This window comes from Tachysurus fulvidraco, chromosome 12, assembly GCF_022655615.1.
Source record: "Tachysurus fulvidraco isolate hzauxx_2018 chromosome 12, HZAU_PFXX_2.0, whole genome shotgun sequence".
Taxonomy (NCBI): Eukaryota; Metazoa; Chordata; class Actinopteri; order Siluriformes; family Bagridae; genus Tachysurus; species Tachysurus fulvidraco.
Window position 1 is genome coordinate 3333087 of NC_062529.1, and position 21721 is coordinate 3354807.

Below are 21721 nucleotides of genomic sequence, written 5' to 3' on the forward strand. Positions count from 1 at the left end.
CCAAGCAGAAGGTCGTTGTCTGGGACGCTGGCATAAGACTCAGAGAGCTCAGTCTCGAACGATAGCCATTCAGATTTGATTCATTTCATTGAGTTCAAGACACAAAAGGCTGCCAGGGACGAGGCTTTTGCAAGGGTATATTATTATATTAATACAAAAATACATCATGAACTGCAGCTAGAAAGTGTATTTTATTAAAACGTTCCTTATTGGCTAATGCGTTGTGGCAAAAAAATAAGTAGAGGTCTTCTCGGGTCTAAAGAAATGTACCCGACCCGAATCACTTTTTACCCGAACCTGACGTGCATATATATATATATTTTTTTTAAGAAAGACCCAACCCGAGACAAACCCGTAAACATTAGACCCGAGTCCGACCTGACGGCATTTTTTTTTAACCCGACTGGACCTGAATGTTTCATAACTCTACACTAAAGTAACTGCTACAGCGTGGATTCAAAATTGATTGACAGGTCTGTTTCAACGAAAATTAGCTTACCGCCAGCCACACTTAGCCAACCACATGTCGCAAGCGGTCTTGGCAAACAGAGGAGAGGTTGGAAAATGACTCGAGTCGATACACACACACACACACGAGATACAGTAGTTCAGGTCTTCTCGTGTTCACATTAATTTTAAATTACCCAAGACCTGATACCGCTATTATACCCGACCCGTGTCCGAGGTACACGTGAAACTTTTAGACTCGGGTCGGACCTCGGGTTTTCGGATCTAAGTGGACCCATGAAGACATCTAAAAAGAAGTCTAAAATTAGCTCAAGGGAAGATTTTATCTGCTCCGATAAAGAATTTGATTTGCCCGAGATTCAAAACCTGTGGCGTAAACCTAACGTAGGCGGTACCTCATTAAACACTATCAATTTAGAAATGTGGTGGTGGTAGCATCAGGTTCTGGGGATGTCTTTTTCCACTTAAACCCTGTCCTTCTAGTGCAAATTGATAAATACAGCAAAAATACAGGTGGGTGGGTTTTTGTGTGTTTTCCAGTAAAAACATACAATTTCAAAAACAGTGCATTTAGGTTTTATTTGTTTTGTGTTTTTTTTCTTAGTAGTGCTCATTTTTTTAAACTATGAAAATGGATAAAGGTACATTTTTATTACATTCATTTAACATTGAACAGTACATTTAAAATGATAAAGAAATGATAAAGGCTTTCTTGGTAACAGAGAAAAAAAAAAGAAGAAGAAGATATGGTCAATATTACCGAGCCGTAAATGGACCAAATGATACAAACGTAAACCACACAAAACAAAATAGTGTTCCTGTGAAACATCTCATAGTGATTGTATCTGCATCCTTTCACCTGTGTATTGTTGTTTTTAAAAAAAAAAAAAAAAAAAAATAAGAAAATAAATTAAAATTAAAAGCAGATTTTCACACGGATGCTTCACGACTCTAAACCAAACGAACCCTGCAGAAGCCAACATAACATTTTTAATCGTAAAACATCTGTAAAAACCAAGACTGAGACATCCATCACATGTGCAACGCTGTGGAGGACACCATCACCGAGGGGGGAAAAAAGGAAATGATTGCTTTCCGATTGTTAATATTTTGTGCCCAAATACAAGTTACATAAAACAATTCAAGTAAAACAAAATATAAGGGATAGGAATGAAGCTGATTTTCTAAATGTTTACTATTTTCTCATGATCTAAGATGTAGTCCGTTATAAAAACACGGGGTTTTACGTCTGCTTCTTTAGTTTCACACTGATGCTAAAAGGCTAACAGAGGTAACAAAAAGGTATGAGAAATACCACCTAAACGACTGTTTAGCTGAACGTGAGATTTCGATTTCTATCACAACCTTGTTGAACCCTCGAATTTGATTGGCGAGAAGGTTCTGACTTCGAGGTAAATCGCATGTTAATATTAATGGGCTCACTGGAATGTATTACAGTTTCAAAGGTAATGGCTGCTTCGCGTTAAGATTTTTTATATATTGCGGTGTTTAGTTAACATTTATAGAAGGAGTCTCCAGTGTCAGTGAATATGTTTTCCTCCACATGACAGTCTTCGAAAAGGACAGAGGACTTTCCTGTCTCATTAATCTTAAGGAAACTAAAAGAGACTGAGAGACATGAATGTTTATCACTGTTATAAAGTAAGCTATAATTGGAACTTGCTTTATTGCGAACCTTAAATGTATGCCATTATTTAATAAATTAGTTGGAATCACTAGAAAAAAATTGCTGTGGTACAAGAGGAATTACAGACTTAAGGAAATACTGTTTTTAGGAATTGATGCTAACAGCTACGGTGGTCGGCCATTTTGAAAAGCCCAAATGTTTACCTTCCTCAGTGCAACTGACTTTCATTTCAGTCTGAACAGCAAAACAAGCCTGTTCTATTACTGTACTAGCAAATAATGCTAATAATCAATTCTGTAAATTTGAAAATATCCCTAAACCCGGCCTCATAGAAACATAATAGTAAAAAAAATTCATGTGAAATATCTCTTATCATTAGTATATAAGCTATTTAGCTCCAATGCAAAAAGCAAAAGTAGCAAACTTTGTACACAACAGTTTCTGATTGCTGTAAGGAAAAATCTTCTGGGTCGAATCATATAAACCACCAGCAACAAAACTCTGTCAGTCTCTACACACGTTGCGTGTTAAAAGCTTCATTTCTCTGAGAAACCTTCGATCGTGATGAAAAAAAGTACGAGGTATGACGGCACGATGCCCATGAAAACGCTTATGTAGACAATTTTACGAAACAAACAAAACAAAAAAGTAGGGATGCACCAATCCATTTTTACACACTAATGATAGCTGTTGCTGCTGTTGAGAACTTAATGTGTTTTAAGAGGATTTGTGGCCGAGAACTGTCTGTCAACATTCACGTAGGCTTACGGTAACACACAAGCCTGTCAGGGAAACCTACAGAAACAGGTGTAGGTCAATTTAATCAAATGACAAAAACTCACATTTCACCCTCCTGCTTTGATAGGAACACTTGTACGACGGCTCAATCGGGCAATTATCCAACATCAGAATCGAGAGAAAATGTGATCTTGTTGCCAGATCAATTGAGTACTTAAAACACTGCTGATGTCTACAGTGTGTAAAAACTATTGTTTGAAAAATATCCAAAAGGCAGCAGATCAGAAGGCAGAAACCTGGTCACTGAGAGAGATCAGAAGTAAATGGTCAGACTGGTTCAAGCTTACAGAAGGACTTACAGAAATAATCCTATAGTCTTTACAACTGTGGTGAGCAGAAAAGCATCTCAGAATCACTGTGCCACATCAGCAGCAGAGCAAATACCGGTTTCCGCTTCCTGTCAGCCAAGAATAAGGATCTGAGGATAGAGGATCACCAAAATGGGAAGCTCACAGAGTCATGCTGCATTTGCATGATGGGATATTTGTAAAAATAAGCAAGGGTAAGTATGTTCCTATTAAAGTGGCCGGTATGTATTGCTTGTTTATATAAGGTTGGATAATACCTGGCTTTAATTTTTTAATATTCACCATGGTCACCATTATGTGACTTCATAGTGTACATGAGCTACATGTCAAATTGAACCCTGCATCTGTCATGAATGGCCTATGAAGGGGTTACGTAGCCCTATGCAAGAGTAATCAGTAATGTTAAGTAATACATTCCCAAAAACCCTAGTGTTTCACACCAGAATTAGTGCATCTGTGATACTTTGTAAGGGATTGGTGCATCCCTAAAGAAAAAAATATATAATGGCACCCAAGTTGAATAATATGCTTAGTAGTGAGATGTTAGTACCATTAATTCTGTATCACATATACAATTACAGTATACACTCATTCACGCATCATAAAAATAGACCTTTCTAAGAACATTCAACTCATCTTCCTCACGTCTGGCACGTTTTGGCACTAAGCGAGCACCTTTAATGTCTTTGCTCATTGGCCATAGTTGGAGATCACTTTCACACTTCTCTGAAGTTCTCAGTACCGTGAGCAGGATCTTAAAGGTTTTAAGGTGTATTGTTATATCAACTGTATGTCAACCATCACCAGTGTGCAAGAGGAATTTTAGGAAATAACAATGGAATTTGGGGGAATTGTGCAGATCAGAGAGTCTCTTTAGACACATCATGATTGGTCCACAGATTAACATGGATTCTTGGGGAAGAAGCAATATCGTAAGGTATTTTAATCAGAAGCAGCACCAATTGACCTTCTTACCACCTCATTCCTTTCTGGTCCCTTTTTGAAGCAGAATATCGGTTAATACAAGGAGGTTTACCATACGTATCACCTGCAACAGTCTCTCTATCCATTTAGCGGCCTTGTCTGTGCCTCGCGCTGCCTGAAATTTAAATTCCAGGTTGGTCACTCAGTTCTGCGGCGTGATGTAGAGAGACTGAGGAGTGGAGCAGTAGTCCTGCGGCGTGGAGTAGTAGTTGTGGTGCTGGCTGGTCTGGATGCTTCCGTAGGTGAGAAGAAGTGGAGCGGTGGAGGTATGGGGTGCAGTGAAGGTGATGCTGCCTGTCTTCTGGATGGAACCGTACCAACTTGCGCCTAGCTGAGACGTCGAAGACATGGTACTGCTGCAGGAAAGAGAAGGAAAAGAAGAAGGAAAAAAGTTACCTTTGTAACCTCCTGGGAAAAAAAGACGCTTTCAGCACTGGTTATCAAAAAGGCCATGAATTGGAAATGATTGGTCATCTGCTTCTTTGTGAAGAACTTAAAGGCAGGGTCTCCAATTTTTGAAAGCCAACGTTGACATTTGAAATCACCAAAACAAACACTCCCCTAACCCAAATGGATCCCACCCCTGTATCGATAGCTCCGCCCACACATACATACGTAACCCAGGCAAATAATGAAAAGAAACGTGTCTTTATCATGGCTGAAGGGAAGAACAATACGATTGCAGATAAACAAACAAGCAAAAATGACACACAAGCATAATCATGTAAAGGACAAAGGCATATATTAGTTCTGTGTAACAAAGCAAAAACAACGTTACTCACCTATCGAGAAGGAAAAAAGCGCCTCGGCGTCTTAAGTAAAGTTGAGTTTCCCCGACTCAATAACCCCTGAGCTAAACGCTGTTACTACACAAAACGCAGTTGTAGCTGCCTCTCTACATTACTACGATAGAAAAGAGGTGTTATTTGTGTAGTAACAGCGTTTAGATCAGGAGTTATTGACTCGGGAAACTCCAACCTGTGAATATGTGGCCAACTTCCTGCTCCTTCAGTTCTCTCCAGCGCTGGAAAGCTGATCCTATATTAACACGTCCTACTTCTTGCCTTATCGTAAGCCTTTCTTCGCTTTCTTTCTTTGTTTTTATCCTCCATGTCAATGTTAAAACCGCTTTCTGCTAATGTCACACAAGCGCACTGAACACTCTCTCCGCCACATATTGACAAGCCCCGCCCATTTCTGCTCATTGGCTACACGTTTGTTTTGATTTTTGTTTATTATCGGCCCGACTCAGTTTTCTGAAGCATTTCTCAAAAATCGGAGACCCTGCCTTTGACAGTCAGATAAGGGAATATGTTCCTCATTCATCATTACACATTTTGTATAATCACTGTGTGCACACAAACCTTCCCCTTTCACCCCTGGAGCTGATGCTTTTGGACAGGTCATCATCACTATCATAGCGCCTTGGATTGTCAAAGAAATATGCCCTGGAGTTGAAACTGTGACTGTGGATCATGCCACCTGGTGCCTGAGAAAACAAACACGCAAACATCTGTTCAGTAGTGCATGTCAGTGGATTTTTCCTCTTGCCTGACTCGAGACTGATGTGACTCATTAATTCTGTCTGACAGGACTACCGCTCTCCTGTGGAGAGCAGATTAAAGTGGCAGATTAGTGTGAGTCGTCATGGAGGAAACACAGGGTAGCACAGTTCAGGGTCAGTTAATGTAGGAACGAGAGGAAATAGACGTCTCACCAGGTTCTGATTAGGCCGCTGAACTCGGAAAAACACCACGAGGAGGGTGGTGGGGACAAACTCCCAGAAAAACAAGACAATCCCAAACACCATGTAGGCCTTCCCACTGATCTTCTCTACATCAGTCTGCAAGCATGCACACACACGCACACAAAACGTTAGTATCAATATATGATTTTACTTTTAACCTTTCTCAGTATTATCTACAATACCTCGAAATCTGCTTGAAAATCTGCTACTTCTGGTTCATTGATTATTTTGAATAAGAGTCTGAAACATAGATCTTCCCTGTATCTTATGCCTCTTTTCCACCAAAAAGAACCGGGCGCTGGTTCAGAGCTAGCACTGGTGCTGGTTCAAAGTTGGTTCCACTGGCAAACCTTCTAAGAACCAGTTTGAATTTCCATCGGCTAGAGAGCATCACAGAGCCGAGTCTGACGTCACTGTATTCGTGTCACGTGTCCCAGCAACGTTAGCGCAGCAGCGGCAAACACAACACATCAACAATGGCGGATGTTGCTTTACCGTTAATGCTCATGGCTTTGTGAACCTACATTGGCATCCAAACGCGGCGAATCCAACGTGTACGTGCAGCTCCATGTAATTTGTATAAACGGAGGTTGTGATCAAGAAAGTACATAACGTTATTTTATTACTAACAGAGAAAAAAGTTAGCCTTAGCACGTAGCTACCTACTATCATGTGTGCTGATAATTGATCATATTGTGGTAAAGTAAAAGTGTATTAAACATTAGTATACTAAAGGAACATTATCAAAGGTGCTAACAGTAGCCCCGCCCACAGCCCCACCCCCCACCCCTAACTCAAGCGGTTCTTAAATCTATACCAGCAACATTTTGGTGCTACTTAAGAACCACTTTTCCTGGTTCAGAGCCGGTGCTTTGTCTGTCGAAAAAGATAGAACTGGTTCTAAATTAGGCTCCGAACCAGCACTCAAACTGCCTCGGTGGAAAAGGGGCATTAATGGAATAGTATACAATATACAGTAGGCGTCCTATTTTTTGAAAATATGTACACCATCTATGGATACAGATCTACTGCATACACTTAGGAACTGACCTAGTTATTTAAGCTGTGAAGAATGTGTGGTGTTTTTGCCTGACATCAGAGGATGGCCACGTTTTTTTAGAGATGACTGGGACAGGTTTTATTGTTTCTATGGTGACGCATAATTAATGCTATTTTTTGTGACTCTTGTTAAAACAAATGTATGGGTTTTCAGAACAAAATACTCTGTGACTGGAATAATGGAGACAGACGAGAGCAAAGCAAGATAGCTTTGATGCAGATTATGGGAACAGAGAGGCACTCAAGGGTTCTGAGAAAAGTATGAAGTGGCCGCCGTGACCTGTCTAGACCACGAACTGCAGGCTAGTCTGGAATATTTCAGCCAAGCCGATCAGAACAACGGGAAATTTTAGCCGTGCCATTTAAACAAGAATATAATCACTTGTAACTACTCTGTCTAATGTTAATTCCCGTGATCTCTCTTTCTCTGCCTTAACATCACTGCCAATTTGGAAATGAGGCAAAAAACAAGATGATTTTTTTTTTTTTTTCAAATTTCACTTTGTTGAAATATATTTAGACAGGCATCAATATAAATAAGCACCCTGCCCTAGTCACCTTCAATCCCCTTTGAGGGTATTAGGACAACAATGGCCAATTTATTTGTTTGTTTATATTCCTATATACTGAAGATTTTTAAGTAATATATATATATGATATAATATGATATAGTAAATCAGAAGCTTAATGGTCGGCCCAACAGAAATTGGTTTTGCTCAGCAAGAAAAACAAATGAAAGGAAGAATTGATGGCAATGGTACCTGGTCGGAGAAGCTGTACCAGCCGTAGCTGAACGGAGTGGCCCGGTCTTTGGGAGATAGGGCCACTACGGCGAGATTATAACACGCTCTCGATGTGTAGAGCAGAATAACTGCTGCTCCAGTGGCTGTGGCCTGACACACTGATGTCCCCTGAAGCACACAAGAATACAAACATCATTAGTGAACCAGCTAATGTTTTTGGTGTGTGCATGGGCACTGATGGCTCAAGTGGCTAAGGTTCTAGGTTGTTGATAGGAGAATCAAGGTTCAAACTTGAGCAAGGCCCTTAGCTTGCACCTTGGGGCTGTATCATGGCTGTCCATTTCCTCTGACCCCGACTTCCAAAGTTGGGATATGCGAAAGAAAGGAAGGAATTTTGCTTTGCTGAAACGTATATGAGAAGAAAAAAAAAAGGCTTATAGTCTATACCGTGCTTTTGGAACTCTACACTTCACACCACTACTATTACCTCAGTGCTGAATTTTGCGAAAATTGTTAGCTAGCTAGCTACAGTCCCCCTCTTCCTTGTTAGCTACATTCTTGTAGCTCCAGTACAAAATTACATAATTCTCTGAAAGATTTAAATAACCAGAATGATAAGAATTTCCCTTCCAAAGCACGACTCTTCTATACTAAAAGGTAAATATGAAATATATTTAAAGCTATTCATACATATGCCATTCGTCTTAACTTGGTGCTGAACTATTCAAAACTGTTAGCTAGCTAGCTGTTCTCTCCTCTCCTTTTAATTGTTAGCGATTACTTTTTGCTCCAGATCGAAATTAAAAGCAACAAACTGCAGAGAACAAACTTAAACTATCTTTGTATTAAGATAACTATAAGTATATTCAGTCATATTCTATCCCAGAATCCCAACAATGCTAGTACTTAAAGAATGTAGCATTGTGACAAAAATGCTTTCTTTCAAGGCCAAATAATCAGATGAATGTGAATTTCTCTTCCCGTAATCTTACCTTCGACTCTAGATAAACGTTCGCAGAGGACATCTTGGCTAGTTTACAGATGCAGGTGGCGAGTGAGATGGCACACAGCACGAAGAGGCTGTCGTTGATTAGCACACGAGCCAGAACAATGTGTTTTGCATTGCTAGTCTCCATGTTCTTCTGGGTCATCACCGTTAGAGAGCATGTAACGTTCACCACCAAGAAGAAGACGCTGATGAACAAGAAGGCCAACTTCAGGGGCGTCCTGCGCAGATACCGGGCCATAAAACAACTTACTGTATATTCCTTCATCAGTGCAGAGCATACACCAATCATATGGTTAAGCCATCTATAAAATCGTTGTTGAGGAATGTGCCAAAAAGAAATTATTTTCTTATTTACCGCAATGCTTCTGGACATTTGCTGACTAGCAATGCATCGATACGCTCGTTCATGATACACAAGTCTTACAATAACACACTTACAATATTCTTATTGGTTCCACTGTTAAAATTAGCTAGATAGTGTAATACTGGTCAAATCAGCGTGTGTAGCTAGCTATGTTTATCATCTTGTCCTTTGGTACAATTTCTGAAAGTATTATTTGTCCTGTTGTTTTTCCTGCCAATTATTATGGAGTCGAGCGTATCAACACGATCACCTTTTCCCTTGTTTGACTTTGCAAGCAGCTCTAAAAAGAAGTGATTTTATTTATCCGGTGTGATCATTTTCAAGATCACAGTAACACAAATAGCATGTTGATATCCACAGCATTGCAGTTCCACTTATTAGGTCAGTTGTCAAGCTACCATTTCTTCCTAACAAATAAGGAACTTCCTACTTTAACAGGAAACCAACAAACCAGACATGTTCTGAAATATAAAGCAGATGTCCTTTAAATGTTCCTCATTTAAGGTCCTACGTGTCCTTTAAGAAGAAGGATGAAGACAAGATCCTGAGGTCTGAACATGATCTGAAAATATTATATTGACAAGATTGTTGTTGTTTTTTAAACATTTATATTAATATCTATATAAAATTGGATTTTTATCATTAAATATCATTAAATTCTCTGATCATGACTTCACTTCGATCATAGAAATTCAAATAAAGATGAAACATCATAGCCAGATTCATACTAAAACTAATCGGTCTTATTGTTTATCCAGACGCCAGTCAGTCTCATGGTGTGCTCTCCATCTGCATCAACCATCTGTTTGTTTTTTTTTGTTTTGTTTTTTGTAATTTGTTACACTGCAATATTTGTTTTGGAGTCATTATCTCTTCAGGTCAATCCTCGATCTGCGATCCGCACCAGTATTTCAGTACAAAACAATGGAGTCGCCACTTTGACCCGTTTATGAAGGTTTCGTAATCATCCAGGGTATTGTAAATGTACTACTTACTTATATTTGCTGAGTTCTGGGGAATATTTCGCTTTGGCTTTACACATGATCTGTTGAAAGAAAGACAGAGAGAGAAAGACAGAAAACGGATTAACATGATGTTGACTGTTGTTTTGTTTAAGGCCACATCAGAGCAAAACCAAGCAATGTATTGAGTATATAACTCTGAAAGTAGTTCCGGCTACAAGGCAAACCGCAGATTTCCAAGTGCTTGTTCTAATACGTTATAAGTTCTGTAGTGACAACTTCCGCAGGGATTTATATAGCAGATGCTCCACATGCTGTACATGTATTCATAAATGTGTGTAATAACTGATATGGTGAACTTTTCTATGAGGGGTTGTTTACGTAGCATTTTTGGAAGGAGTCTCCGGTGTTAGTACTTTCTAGCAAATAAAATGTTTTTTGTTTTTTTACTGTCTTCGGAAGGGTCCATGTTAACATGAAAAACTGCCAAAGACATGAGGGGAAAAAAGAGAAAAGCCAACAAGGGAAATGATGTTATTAATTCCCTCCAGGATCCTGGAGTATTCTAGCCATATTTTTTCATAGATTTTTTTTGCCAACTTGATCCAAAACAACAGACAATCAGCCAAAAGCCTTTTAGATTCACGTGTGTTGAACATGTTTCAAAAAAGAATCTGGTGCTTCCAGTTTTTTGACAAAAAAAGCAGTAATTGCATCACAAATATTGAAAAATTTGCAGCAAAATCAAGCATTGTTGCTTTGCCGCAACAATCACAAAAAATAAATAAATAAAATTCTGATTAATAGCTGCTATAATGCAAATGATAACAAGAACTAAATTATGTCATGGGCTAAAATGTAATGTCTAATTCTTCACTAAATATATCACACAAATTGTTAATGCTGTGGGGGGCACGGTGGCTTAGTGTTTGCATGTTTGCCTCACACCTCCAGGGTTGGGGGTTCAATTCCCACCTCCACCTTGTGTGTGTGGAGTTGTTCTTCATGTTCTTCCCGTGCCTCTGGGTACTCCGGTTTCCTCCCTCGGTCCAAAGACATGCATGGTAGGTTGATTGGCATCTCTAAAAAATTGTCCGTAGTGTGTGATTGCGTGAGTGAATGAGAGTGTGTGTGTGTGTGTGTGTGTGCCCTGCGATGGGTTGGCACTCCATCCAGGATGTATCCTGCCTTGATGCCCGATGACGCCTGAGATAGGCACAGGCTCCCCGTGACCCGAGGTAGTTCGGATAAGCGGTAGAAAATGAGTGAGAGTGAGAGTGAGCACTCCATTAAGTGTTTTTGTTCCTTATACAATACATTTTTGTCTATAAGTTTCAATTGTTTACTTACAAAATAGCTAATTTGGCACTGTTGTGTAAGACAACTGATAAGAAAGAAAAAGTCATTAAGATCAGTAAAAGTTTGTTTGCCTTTAAACTGTTAATCAGCATCATGATAAAACCCTGATCATTTTATGGTCCGCCGGCAGCTATCGGTTTGTTATCTGCAGATCGATTCAAACCAAAATATCTGTACTGACTGAACAAACAGTTTTATTCTACAGTGTGATTCTTATAAATCTGCTCAAATGCTTCGGCCTTTCCTAAAAAAAAATAAAAGCTCTGTTTTTTTTTAAAATCTGAAATTCTGCCAATGTTATAACGGTGCAGTGAACTCATTCTGAACCCAATCCTCTATCTGCTAATAAAGACTGCCATGTTTTAGCTTCAGGACATCTTGCACACATGCAGCACTCAGATTTATTTAAAACTTTCTGCCTGAAATTTCCACACACAGCAAAGTTATTTAGACTTAGATAAATCTGCAGACGGTCATCTTTTCTTTAATGTAAAATGACTCATAGCTCAGTATAGCTGAATATAGTTAACATGTCCTGGATTAGGATAAAGCTAATATTATGTAATTTATATTTTGATGTATTTTGTAGCTACATGTTCAGCTGTAAATTCTGTCCAATTAGAGGATGATATTAAACTAAAAATAAAACACTGGCACACAATTGGATGGGAAATAATCAAAGATGAGTTTGTGCGATGGTACGAATTGACACCGTTCCACCCCAAAGTTGATTATATTCCAAAGACAGCACTTCCGGAAGTGTTTTTGTGAAGGAAAGCTTACAGGACAGATATAATTTTAATATTTAAAAAAATAATAATAATATACTATGTGCAGCCATTAAAAATTGGAGGTGACTTAGTTGATACCATGGAAACTTGTTGGAATATAAAGTGTAACGATGCACCCATGATTTTCTGTATACAAGGTGAGGTTTAATTTTCAACATATATATATATATATATTCATAAACAATATGTCGGTGAAAAACGCACACACAATGACAAGCTCTTTTTAACGTTTGTGTTAAAATATAACCCATAATGCATTGTTGTTGTGATCTCAGATGTAGCTGATTCCCGTAATCGATTCCCAGGAAAGAAAGTGATCACGTGATCAGCGTGCTCGCTATATAGTTCATCTAAATGGGATGTAAGGAATAGGACCTCTTGTGTTCAAACTGTGCAACTGCATGAGACACATTAATTAAGAGAAAGCTGTTTATTCAATTCTTATGTTTCATCATCAGCATACATCACAATCACTGGTTTTAAAAAAGCATGAAAAAAAGCACCATCATCCATCCGTCCATCTATACATCCATCCATCCATCCATCCATCATCCATTCACACACTATGTACAATTCAGAGCTGCCATTCAGCCTAGAACGCATGACTTCAGACTGGAGATTACCCAAAGGAACCCCCAGAAGTACACAGGGCAACATGGGAGGTGTGAGACAACCGTGTCAAACACAAGCTAAGCCATTGAAAGCGGCAATATTGTTAAAAATATTCTCATTTGCATGTGACCTAAAGCAAATGCGAGCTGGAATGAGAGTACTACAGAATTAGGATGATTCTCTAACAACTCATCTTAAGGCAAAGACATGGTACTTCCTGTCAGTTGATGTGCAATGCTGACCCCCCTGCTTTTCATGCTTTTGTGCTCCATCTCTTTGCAACAATCCAGCACTGGGACATCTCCAAGAACAAAACTTTTCATTACAGCCCTGAAACTTCTTCCTTTCGTGCCATAATGATGACATGAGGGAATCTGCGAGCAAACCTCAGTACACAATCTCTCAACGGTCTCCACTTCATCTTTACCAAGGGTGGCAATAATTTGGATCTGGATCAAATTTGCCATGTCTAGCCACGTATTTTACCATATGCAGCTGTTTGTCAGCATTCATACACAAATCACGTTATGCAAAACCTGTGACGCCTCCTGCACATGGCATACATCAATGCGTATGAGGAACTTACAGTATAATAAGCCTTGCAAGCAAATTCGTGGCATAGCTGCTTTCTATTGTACTGTATTGTAGTGACGCTCACAAAACTCCAGAAGAGGCAGATCTTAGTGACAAAATGATGACTCGTCTGTGAAAAAGCGTCTCCTAAGTGCTGCATGTGCTAAATCGTAAATCCCTCTATTGCTGCTCAGCCTTTGGAGCACCTTGGCTACTGCAGACAAAACCCTAAACAAGCTTGATTCTTTTACAGGTTTCACATGATACCGCATCATTTTATATTAGCAAACCAAATCAAATATTGTTCTTACAGCTCAACTGTTTTTCAACCATACAAAAACAAAAATGGTCCCAAAATAAACAGTGCAAGTGTACCGAAGGTTCGGTCTTACTGAGAGAGTGAGAGAGGGGGAGAGAAAGAGGGAAAAAGAGGGGGGAGTGAGAGAGAGAAAGAGAGAGAGAGAGAGAGAGAGAGAGAGAGAGAGAGAGAGAGAGAGAGAGAGAGAGAGTGTGAGTGCAAGACCATGTCCCTCTGAGCAGTCTACTTTCTGAGTGAGAGCTGCTTTAGCTCTCCAAACACACACACACACACACACACACACACACACACACACACACACACACACACACACACACACACACACACACACACAGAGAGAGAGGTCAGCACACTGGCCTGCCACTGAATGTGAGCCTCAGTTGGCACAAAACACTCAGCCAAAGCACGAGATTCAGAGTTTAAGCCAGAAACAGGAATTAACACAGAACTGTGAGCAGAGTGGAGACAGAGACAGAGACACAGAGAGAGAGAGAGAGAGAGAGAGAGAGAGAGAGAGAGAGAGAGAGAGAGAGAGAGAGAGAGAGAGAGCATGTCAGTGGTTTAATTAGTTAGTTGGTAATGAGTCAGTGTATTTTTCAGTTGGTCAGTACAGCGGTCAGTCACGGAGTTGTTCAGTGAGTCAGTTTGTCAGTATACTGCTCAGTGATTCAGTAAAGTGAGTCAGTTGGTCAATGTATTGGTCAGTGAGTTGATCAGTGAGTCAGTTAATAAATGTATTGGTCGGTGAGTTGATCAGTGAGCCGGTCAATGAGTCAAAGAATCACTCAGTAAGCCAGTAATAAAGTTAGTCAGTGAGTCAGTGTACTGTTCAGTGATTCAGTAAAGTGAGTCAGTTGGTCAATGTGTTGGTCAGTGAGTTGATCAGTGAGTCAGTTAATAAATGTATTGGTCGGTGAGTTGATCAGTGAGCCGGTCAATGAGTCAAAGAATCACTCAGTAAGCCAGTAATAAAGTTAGTCAGTGAGTCAGTGTACTGTTCAGTGATTCAGTAAAGTGAGTCAGTTGGTCAATGTGTTGGTCAGTGAGTTCAAGGAAAAAAAAAAAAGACAGAATAGGGAACCTTTAAGCTCACATCGTCTTGTGATCTAAAAATACAGTGTTATGTGCATTTTACAACATGACGACAAAGGAAGAGGAAGAGAGAAAGAGAGAGAAGCAGTGGTGCCTGAGAACACATGACAAACATAACACACAACACAACACAATGTAACAACTGTGTAAGATTCTGATTCTCTCGTTCTGTTCGAGTCCAGCACCCTATTCTCTATTTTTATTTATGTATAATGAAAAAATATATATATAATAAAAATATATTTGGGCCCAAAGTGGATGCCCGACGCTTGTGTCCTCCTAATACCCACCTACATACACACAATCTGACACGATTACAGGATCCAAACTTCCGGTTTGCCTCCTCAGTTATCAGGGAAATAAAAACAATCCTGTTACCAGGAGCCTCTGCCAAGCTTAAATCACGAGACTGAGAGGATAAAAGGATTTAACCTCGGCTCTCTTCCAGTTTTACTTCTGTTTGAATATGATAGCCTGCCTGACCATGTGTACACATGTGCAACGTCCTCTTGCTCGGTCCAAACACACACACACACACACACACACACACACACACACACACACACACACACACACACACACACACAAACACACACACCACACACACATGGCCTGAGAGTGATCAAAAATCCATACATCAATTTAGAGTAAAAAACGAAACCGTCTCGGGGTCAAATGAAAGTGTCGGACACAGTGTGAAGTTCACGGTCGGAGAGATAGAGACAGAGAATTGAGTGACGATTATTAGCTCAGGTGGGAGACAATCGGACAATCGCGGGACAACAGTTACCTTGACACTCTACAAAGGTTGGCTCTCATTTGGAGATTCGGATAGCATTTGGAAAAAGATTCTCTGGTCTGATGAGACTGTAACAAACCCAACTATTACCAAAGTGAAGCATGTTGGTGGTAGCATAGTGTTGTTTATTTCTTTTGGGTTGTTTCTCATCAGCAAGGACAGAAGGTCCTTTATAAATAAATAAAGTCTTTGTTATCGTCTACAGACATCTAAGGAATAGCATCTGAACCAAAACAACATTTATTTAGTCTGATACGACTGTAACTCCAGTAAAAACTCACTGACATTCAACAAGGTGTGTAACGGTGGCACTTTATATACTTAAACACTTGAGTTAAATGCTGCTTTATCTCTTTAAAGTCTCATCCACTAACCTCATTACCTAATTCTCCTCTTTAGTAGCCAAGCAATTCTGCAACACTGTGAAACTTTTACCAAAGCACCAGTGACCTAGTTACACATTTAACACCATATTTAACACAACATCACATCTCTGTGGTGGTTCGTACGAAGCTCATCTTACAGTAGACACTCAGGGCTTTAAAGAATTTGGAGGTTTTCAAGTATTTCTGTTTTTATCTAGCCAACTAAGGGCAATAAAATAGGTTCTATCTTCAAAGTAAACAGTGACATTAAACCCGTTTCTGCTACTGCGATACGCCATAATAGTTTGTTCATAAGCAAGTAAAATTTAAAGGCGTTATCTTCGACCACTGTGTGAACAAAAGTTATTTGGTTTTATATCAGACTTGCAGCGACAAAATAAAACTTGTTTATAAATGATCGAAAACGTCCGATAAGTCGATTTACGTTCCGCTGTGAAATAAAAAGCCAGTGAACTGCTAAAAAGAGTTAACTTACTTGACCAATCAGCCGTTGTTAGAATGTTGTCTAATACCTTGTAGAAAACTAATACATAATTAGTTACAAAACGCTGTATATCTGGTTACGGATATATAGTAACAATACATGATGTCGATAACTGTTAGTTACCCAGAAGTCCTCTGACACTGGAGACTCCTTCCATCTCCTAACAGAAAACCTCACCACATCAACAATTATACTTTTTCCCGTAGTTCCTCATATAACAAGACGTAAAAAGAAACGGAGGATGGAGCTGAACAAGCTGTTACTATGGAAACGCTCACCTATTACAACGAGCGCATTAACGTAAACATTTACACACTGTAATCGTTTAAGATACGGCTGGAGAACACGAATCGTTCACCAGCAGAACGGTTTCGTCTGTTTACACCTCGCTTGAAAAAAAATCTATTTTTATAAAATTCCTAACTAACAAGCAGCTAATTCTAGTTCTGCAACACACATAATTAGTCCCTGCTGTCGGTTTTAGGGATCGAACCAGACGAGTGGGGAAAAAAACTCCTCCAGGATTTTAAAGGAAGCAAGAAATGCTGATATGAGCAGGTTTTATTTGCTATTTTGATACACAACCTGCTCCTGTGCACTCCAGATTTATTTCCGAACGGGAGCGGATGCTGGGTTTGTCTGAGTGCCCCATACACACACACACACACACACACACACACACACACTGTTTTTGTCAAGCTTGCACCAACACCATGACGTAATGCTCCTGCATCGTCCGCTGCACCGCCTGCAGCTCTAAAAATCCTGAGTGCTTTTACACCCAGACAGACACAAAAATAGAAATAACTCCTCTTTTTTTTTTCCTGTTAGCGGCTAAGACCTAAGGACACAACGGACGTTGGGTATTGAAGTAAATATAGAAGAGGCGTCCAGTTAGGTTTCTGGTAGGTCACTGTCCTGTATGCTGACTGCAAAAGAGGTCACAAACTAAGTAAAAGTATATGATTTCATTATTTCCTCTCTTTATTTTCACTCATTCACTGCAGACAATTTAGAGATGTCAATCAGCTTACAACATGACTGGAGGAGGAAACCGGAGAGCTTGGAGGAAACCAAACACACACTCACTCACACTCACTCACACTCACTCACACTCACTCACACTCACTCACACTCACTCACACTCACTCATACTCACTCACACTCACTCACACTCAATCACTCACACTCACTCACACTCACTCAATCACTCACACTCGTGAATCAAGCCCCCACCCCTAGAAGTGCGAGGCAAACATGGAAACCACTAAAAGCCACCCCAGGTTTTGTTAATTAAATAAACGCACTTGTAATATTACTGCACAATTATTTTTTTGGTCTCGACAACAACCAATAAAACTAATGGAAATCTTTTAGAAATGAGCTGATCTTTGTTTGGGAACTCTGAGAGCTGAGAAGTGAGAGCACAAACAGTGTTAATGTGTCTTCTTTCTTATCTAAATGTTATCAAAATGGAGCCAGTTGGTCTAGGTGTTTTGTTTTTTGTTTTAAACTCATATAAAAAAAATTGGGCTTGTGTGAAGAGTCAGTCTTTCGCTAATAAGCGCATCTGGTTGTTTTAATCCTCAGATAAGGGATTAAATAGTGGATTACTCCTTAATGATGAATAACAGACTAAAAAGCAACTCTTTTTTTTCTTAGCTTTGTGAGCCGTTGTGTATAAGCTACTCTGTATAATAATCAGTATTTCTTTCTTAGATTTGGGGATACATAGCTGTTTTTATATTAAGATTCATGCTCGATATGTACTACGATCATTTAGGAAGAAGGATTGCACAGATTAGGTATTTAAGTCTTTTTGTTAAATGTCAGAGTGAGTACGATGGATTTACAACATAACAGAGTGATGGTGCAATCTGATTGGTTCTCGGGTTAGCATATTTATTACTCGTAGAGTCGTGAGTCTGTTTTGTCGAGCCACTCGAATCGATCAGGTTTAGCCCGAAAGTTTAAACAATAAAAAAACAGGAATAATGAGAGCAGTTAGATCCGTGGGATTTGTTTTACAGTTCTGGCCTAGGAGTTTACCTCTGCTCTAAATAATTCAATAGTTTTGATGATGTCAGTCCAGATGTTTTTGTAAAGGGACTCAAAAGCCTTGCCTATCGTTTAATCACTATTATATTCAAGAGCAACGCAAAGGAAAGAGGAAAAAAAAAAGTACTGCATGCATCCCTGGTGCCTTTTCCTCTCTGTTAATAAAAAACAGCCATGTAGAGATCAAATTTCCAGATCAAGTTTAAGCCTGACTGATTTTTTGCATAGGATCAGTGATCATCAGCCATAAGATTAAAATCACTGTCAGGTGAAGTGAATAATATTGAGGATCTTGTGATAGTGAGACCTGTCAATGGGTGGGATACGTGATCCAGCAAGTCAACAGTCAGTTCCAGAAAATGTGCAAGCGTAAGGATCTGAGAGACTTTGACAAGCAACGGATTGTGATGATTATATATGACAGGATCAGAGGATATCCAAAACTGCAGGTTAGGTGTTATTGTGTCCAATAAAAAGCACTGATTGTCTAACACGGTGTCTGTCTTTCTCTCTCCCCCCAGTGTGGTGTTCACATTGTACACCAAATCATTTTAAAAGTACCATTTCAGGATTTAACTTTAAATTTTACAGGATTTTTTTTTTTTTTTTGGTGACTATCCAAGATCGACAATTCCTTATTTTTTGTGCTTTGCAAAAACAAAAAAGTAGCATTGTGTAAATTTCTATTCCTGGTTCTGTAGAAATGAATAGTTTAGGGAAAAATAACTGACTCATCATCTACTGTACCACATACAGCGTGATAAAATAAAACAGCTTGGGTTGTGGGGTTATAGGAAGCTAATCAATGACAGGGTGGTGTGAGGTTTTCTGACATTGGACAGAGAGGGAGCCTGTCTCTATATGTCTCTATATAAACAAATTATAAACTTATAACGAAAGTGTAAAGGTTCCGGTTCGAACAATACTACTCTTGCTACTCGGATTAATACTACTGATACTCCAAACAACTATTACTAGTCCTCCTACTGCTATAACTGCTATTAAGAGGAAAACTTCAATTACTATTCCTACCACTTTTACTACTAATTTTACTCCTACATTAACTATTACTGTTCATACACCTACTACTGAGTTTAAGAATACTTCGATTAGTTCTCCTACTACAACTAATACAAACACTACTAAGCCTTGTACCGCTACTAATACTCCTAACACAACTATTACCACCATACCATAACTACTAGTGTTAATAATAATAATAATAATAATAATAATAATAATAATAATAATAATAAGAAGAAGAAGAAGAAGAAGAAGAAGAAGAAGAAGAAGAATTTGGAGAAGATGACAAGTAGGAAGAAGAGATAGAAGAAGAAGAATACTTAAACTATTGCTCTTGCTTCTTCTAATACTAATACTAGAACTATTACTACCACAGGTACTAATAATCCTCCTCCTTCTACTATTACTAATAAAGCTAATAATAATTACATTTAGAGCATTTAGCAGATACCTTTATCCAGAGTGACTTACATTTTATTACAGTTTATACAACTGAGCATTAAGGGCCTTGCTCAGGGGCCAAGCAGTGGGAATTGGGATTTGAACGCATGACCTTCTGATAATAAGCAAATAATGTTTCAATCTGTCCTGTGCACATCCATCACCATCTGGTTTGGTCTTATGACACAAGAACCAGAAACCGGGCAGGAAAAATCACCACTGACCCTTCGCACCCTGGACACAACCTCTTTCAGCTCCTCCCTGGCAGGCGCTACAGAACTTTGCTTACTAAAACTGCCAGACACAGGAGCAGTTTCTTTCACCAGGCCCCTCATCACCCTGATTAACAACTCACCATCATTATATTCCCCACTTCATATCTATAAGTACTGCATTATCAGAACTGTCAGTCATCACAACATCCGTGTAAGTTACACACTACTGCTGACTACTGCTGCTGTATATTGTATGAAAGCATAATATTGTTATTTGCATTACCGTGTACTTCCCTCACTTTATGTACATAACTGATCAGTCATATATTCTATATTCATATTTATTACTCATAATGTGTATTGTATCACATCTGCATTATCTTGTATAGTCTGTATTATCTTGTTTTTTATAGTATAGTATTATTTATGTATGTACTTTTCAGAGTCACAAACAGCTGGAACCGAATTCCTTGTGTGTGTCAACACACTTGGCCAATAAACCTGATTGTGATTCAGATGTTTGTTTATGTGTTGTTTTGTGTTGGATGTTTGCAGTATGCATCTGTTGGCTCTGCAGGTCCAGTGTTAGAGATGTATCAGGACTTGTATCTGACCTGTGCGAAGTAGAGGTTGAGGAGGCAGAGAGTGCAGAACTGCAGGCACACAGGGAAGCAGTAGAAGAGCCAGAAGGGCAGCGGCTGCAGTTGGCTCGCTTGGGCCATGTTGTTGAAGTAGAAGGAGAAGAGAGTGGTCCTGAGGGCCGACCAGAGCAGACACAGGAAGAGGAACACACTCCTGTAGCTGAGACGCTTGTGTCCGTAGTGCAGGATGAGCCAGAGCTGGGAGTAAATGAAGAAGAACAGCAGACAGTACAGAAGCGTGTGCACGGCCGTGAGCGCCAGGTCCAACACTTCATCATCATCATCCTCACCCTCATCTTCAGACGTGAAAGCACCGAGATGATTCTCAAGTGACAACATGATGACAAATTAAACAACAACAACGACAACAAGTCGATCCGGTGACTTTAACATCCAAATTGGTCCAAAAAAATCTTAACAAACTTTTTTTCTGTCATAGGATAATGACAAGCGTCATGACAAAGTTGGGCATAAAACCGGACGGATCGGTCATACAAGCATGGCTGAAAGATTAAAAATGGGCAAAACAAAACAAAAACATCTACAGAGGGGAAAAAAAACGAGCTCGGTGCAAAAAAACAACTCCAGCTGAAAAAAGAGAGGAGCGCAATCAGCTGGGGTATACTGCAGTTTAGGACACGCCCCTTATCCAATCAGCTGGGGTATACTGCAGTTTAGGACACGCCCCTTATCCAATCAGCTGGGGTATACTGCATATTAGGACACGCCCCTTATCCAATCAGCAGGGCAAGCGATCACTAAACCCCCACCTCTTGCCCAATCAAATTAAAGGGTGCGCCTGCTTCTCTTGTGTCCCGCCTTCTTATCAATGGTAGGA

General features: G+C 39.5%; 1 protein-coding gene across 1 annotated transcript; it reads right to left on the reverse strand.

Moving 5' to 3' along the window:
* Positions 1 to 1351: 1351 nt before the first annotated feature.
* gpr137c (G protein-coupled receptor 137c) lies at positions 1352 to 21498 on the reverse strand. Its single transcript, XM_027159990.2, has 7 exons — positions 20857 to 21498; positions 10124 to 10173; positions 8748 to 8982; positions 7774 to 7923; positions 5924 to 6049; positions 5571 to 5695; positions 1352 to 4562 (listed from the first exon to the last, which is right to left on the reverse strand). The coding sequence occupies exons 1-7, from the start codon at positions 21220 to 21222 to the stop codon at positions 4349 to 4351; spliced, it is 1266 nt and encodes a 421-aa protein (XP_027015791.1). The 5' UTR covers positions 21223 to 21498; the 3' UTR covers positions 1352 to 4348.
* Positions 21499 to 21721: the final 223 nt, after the last annotated feature.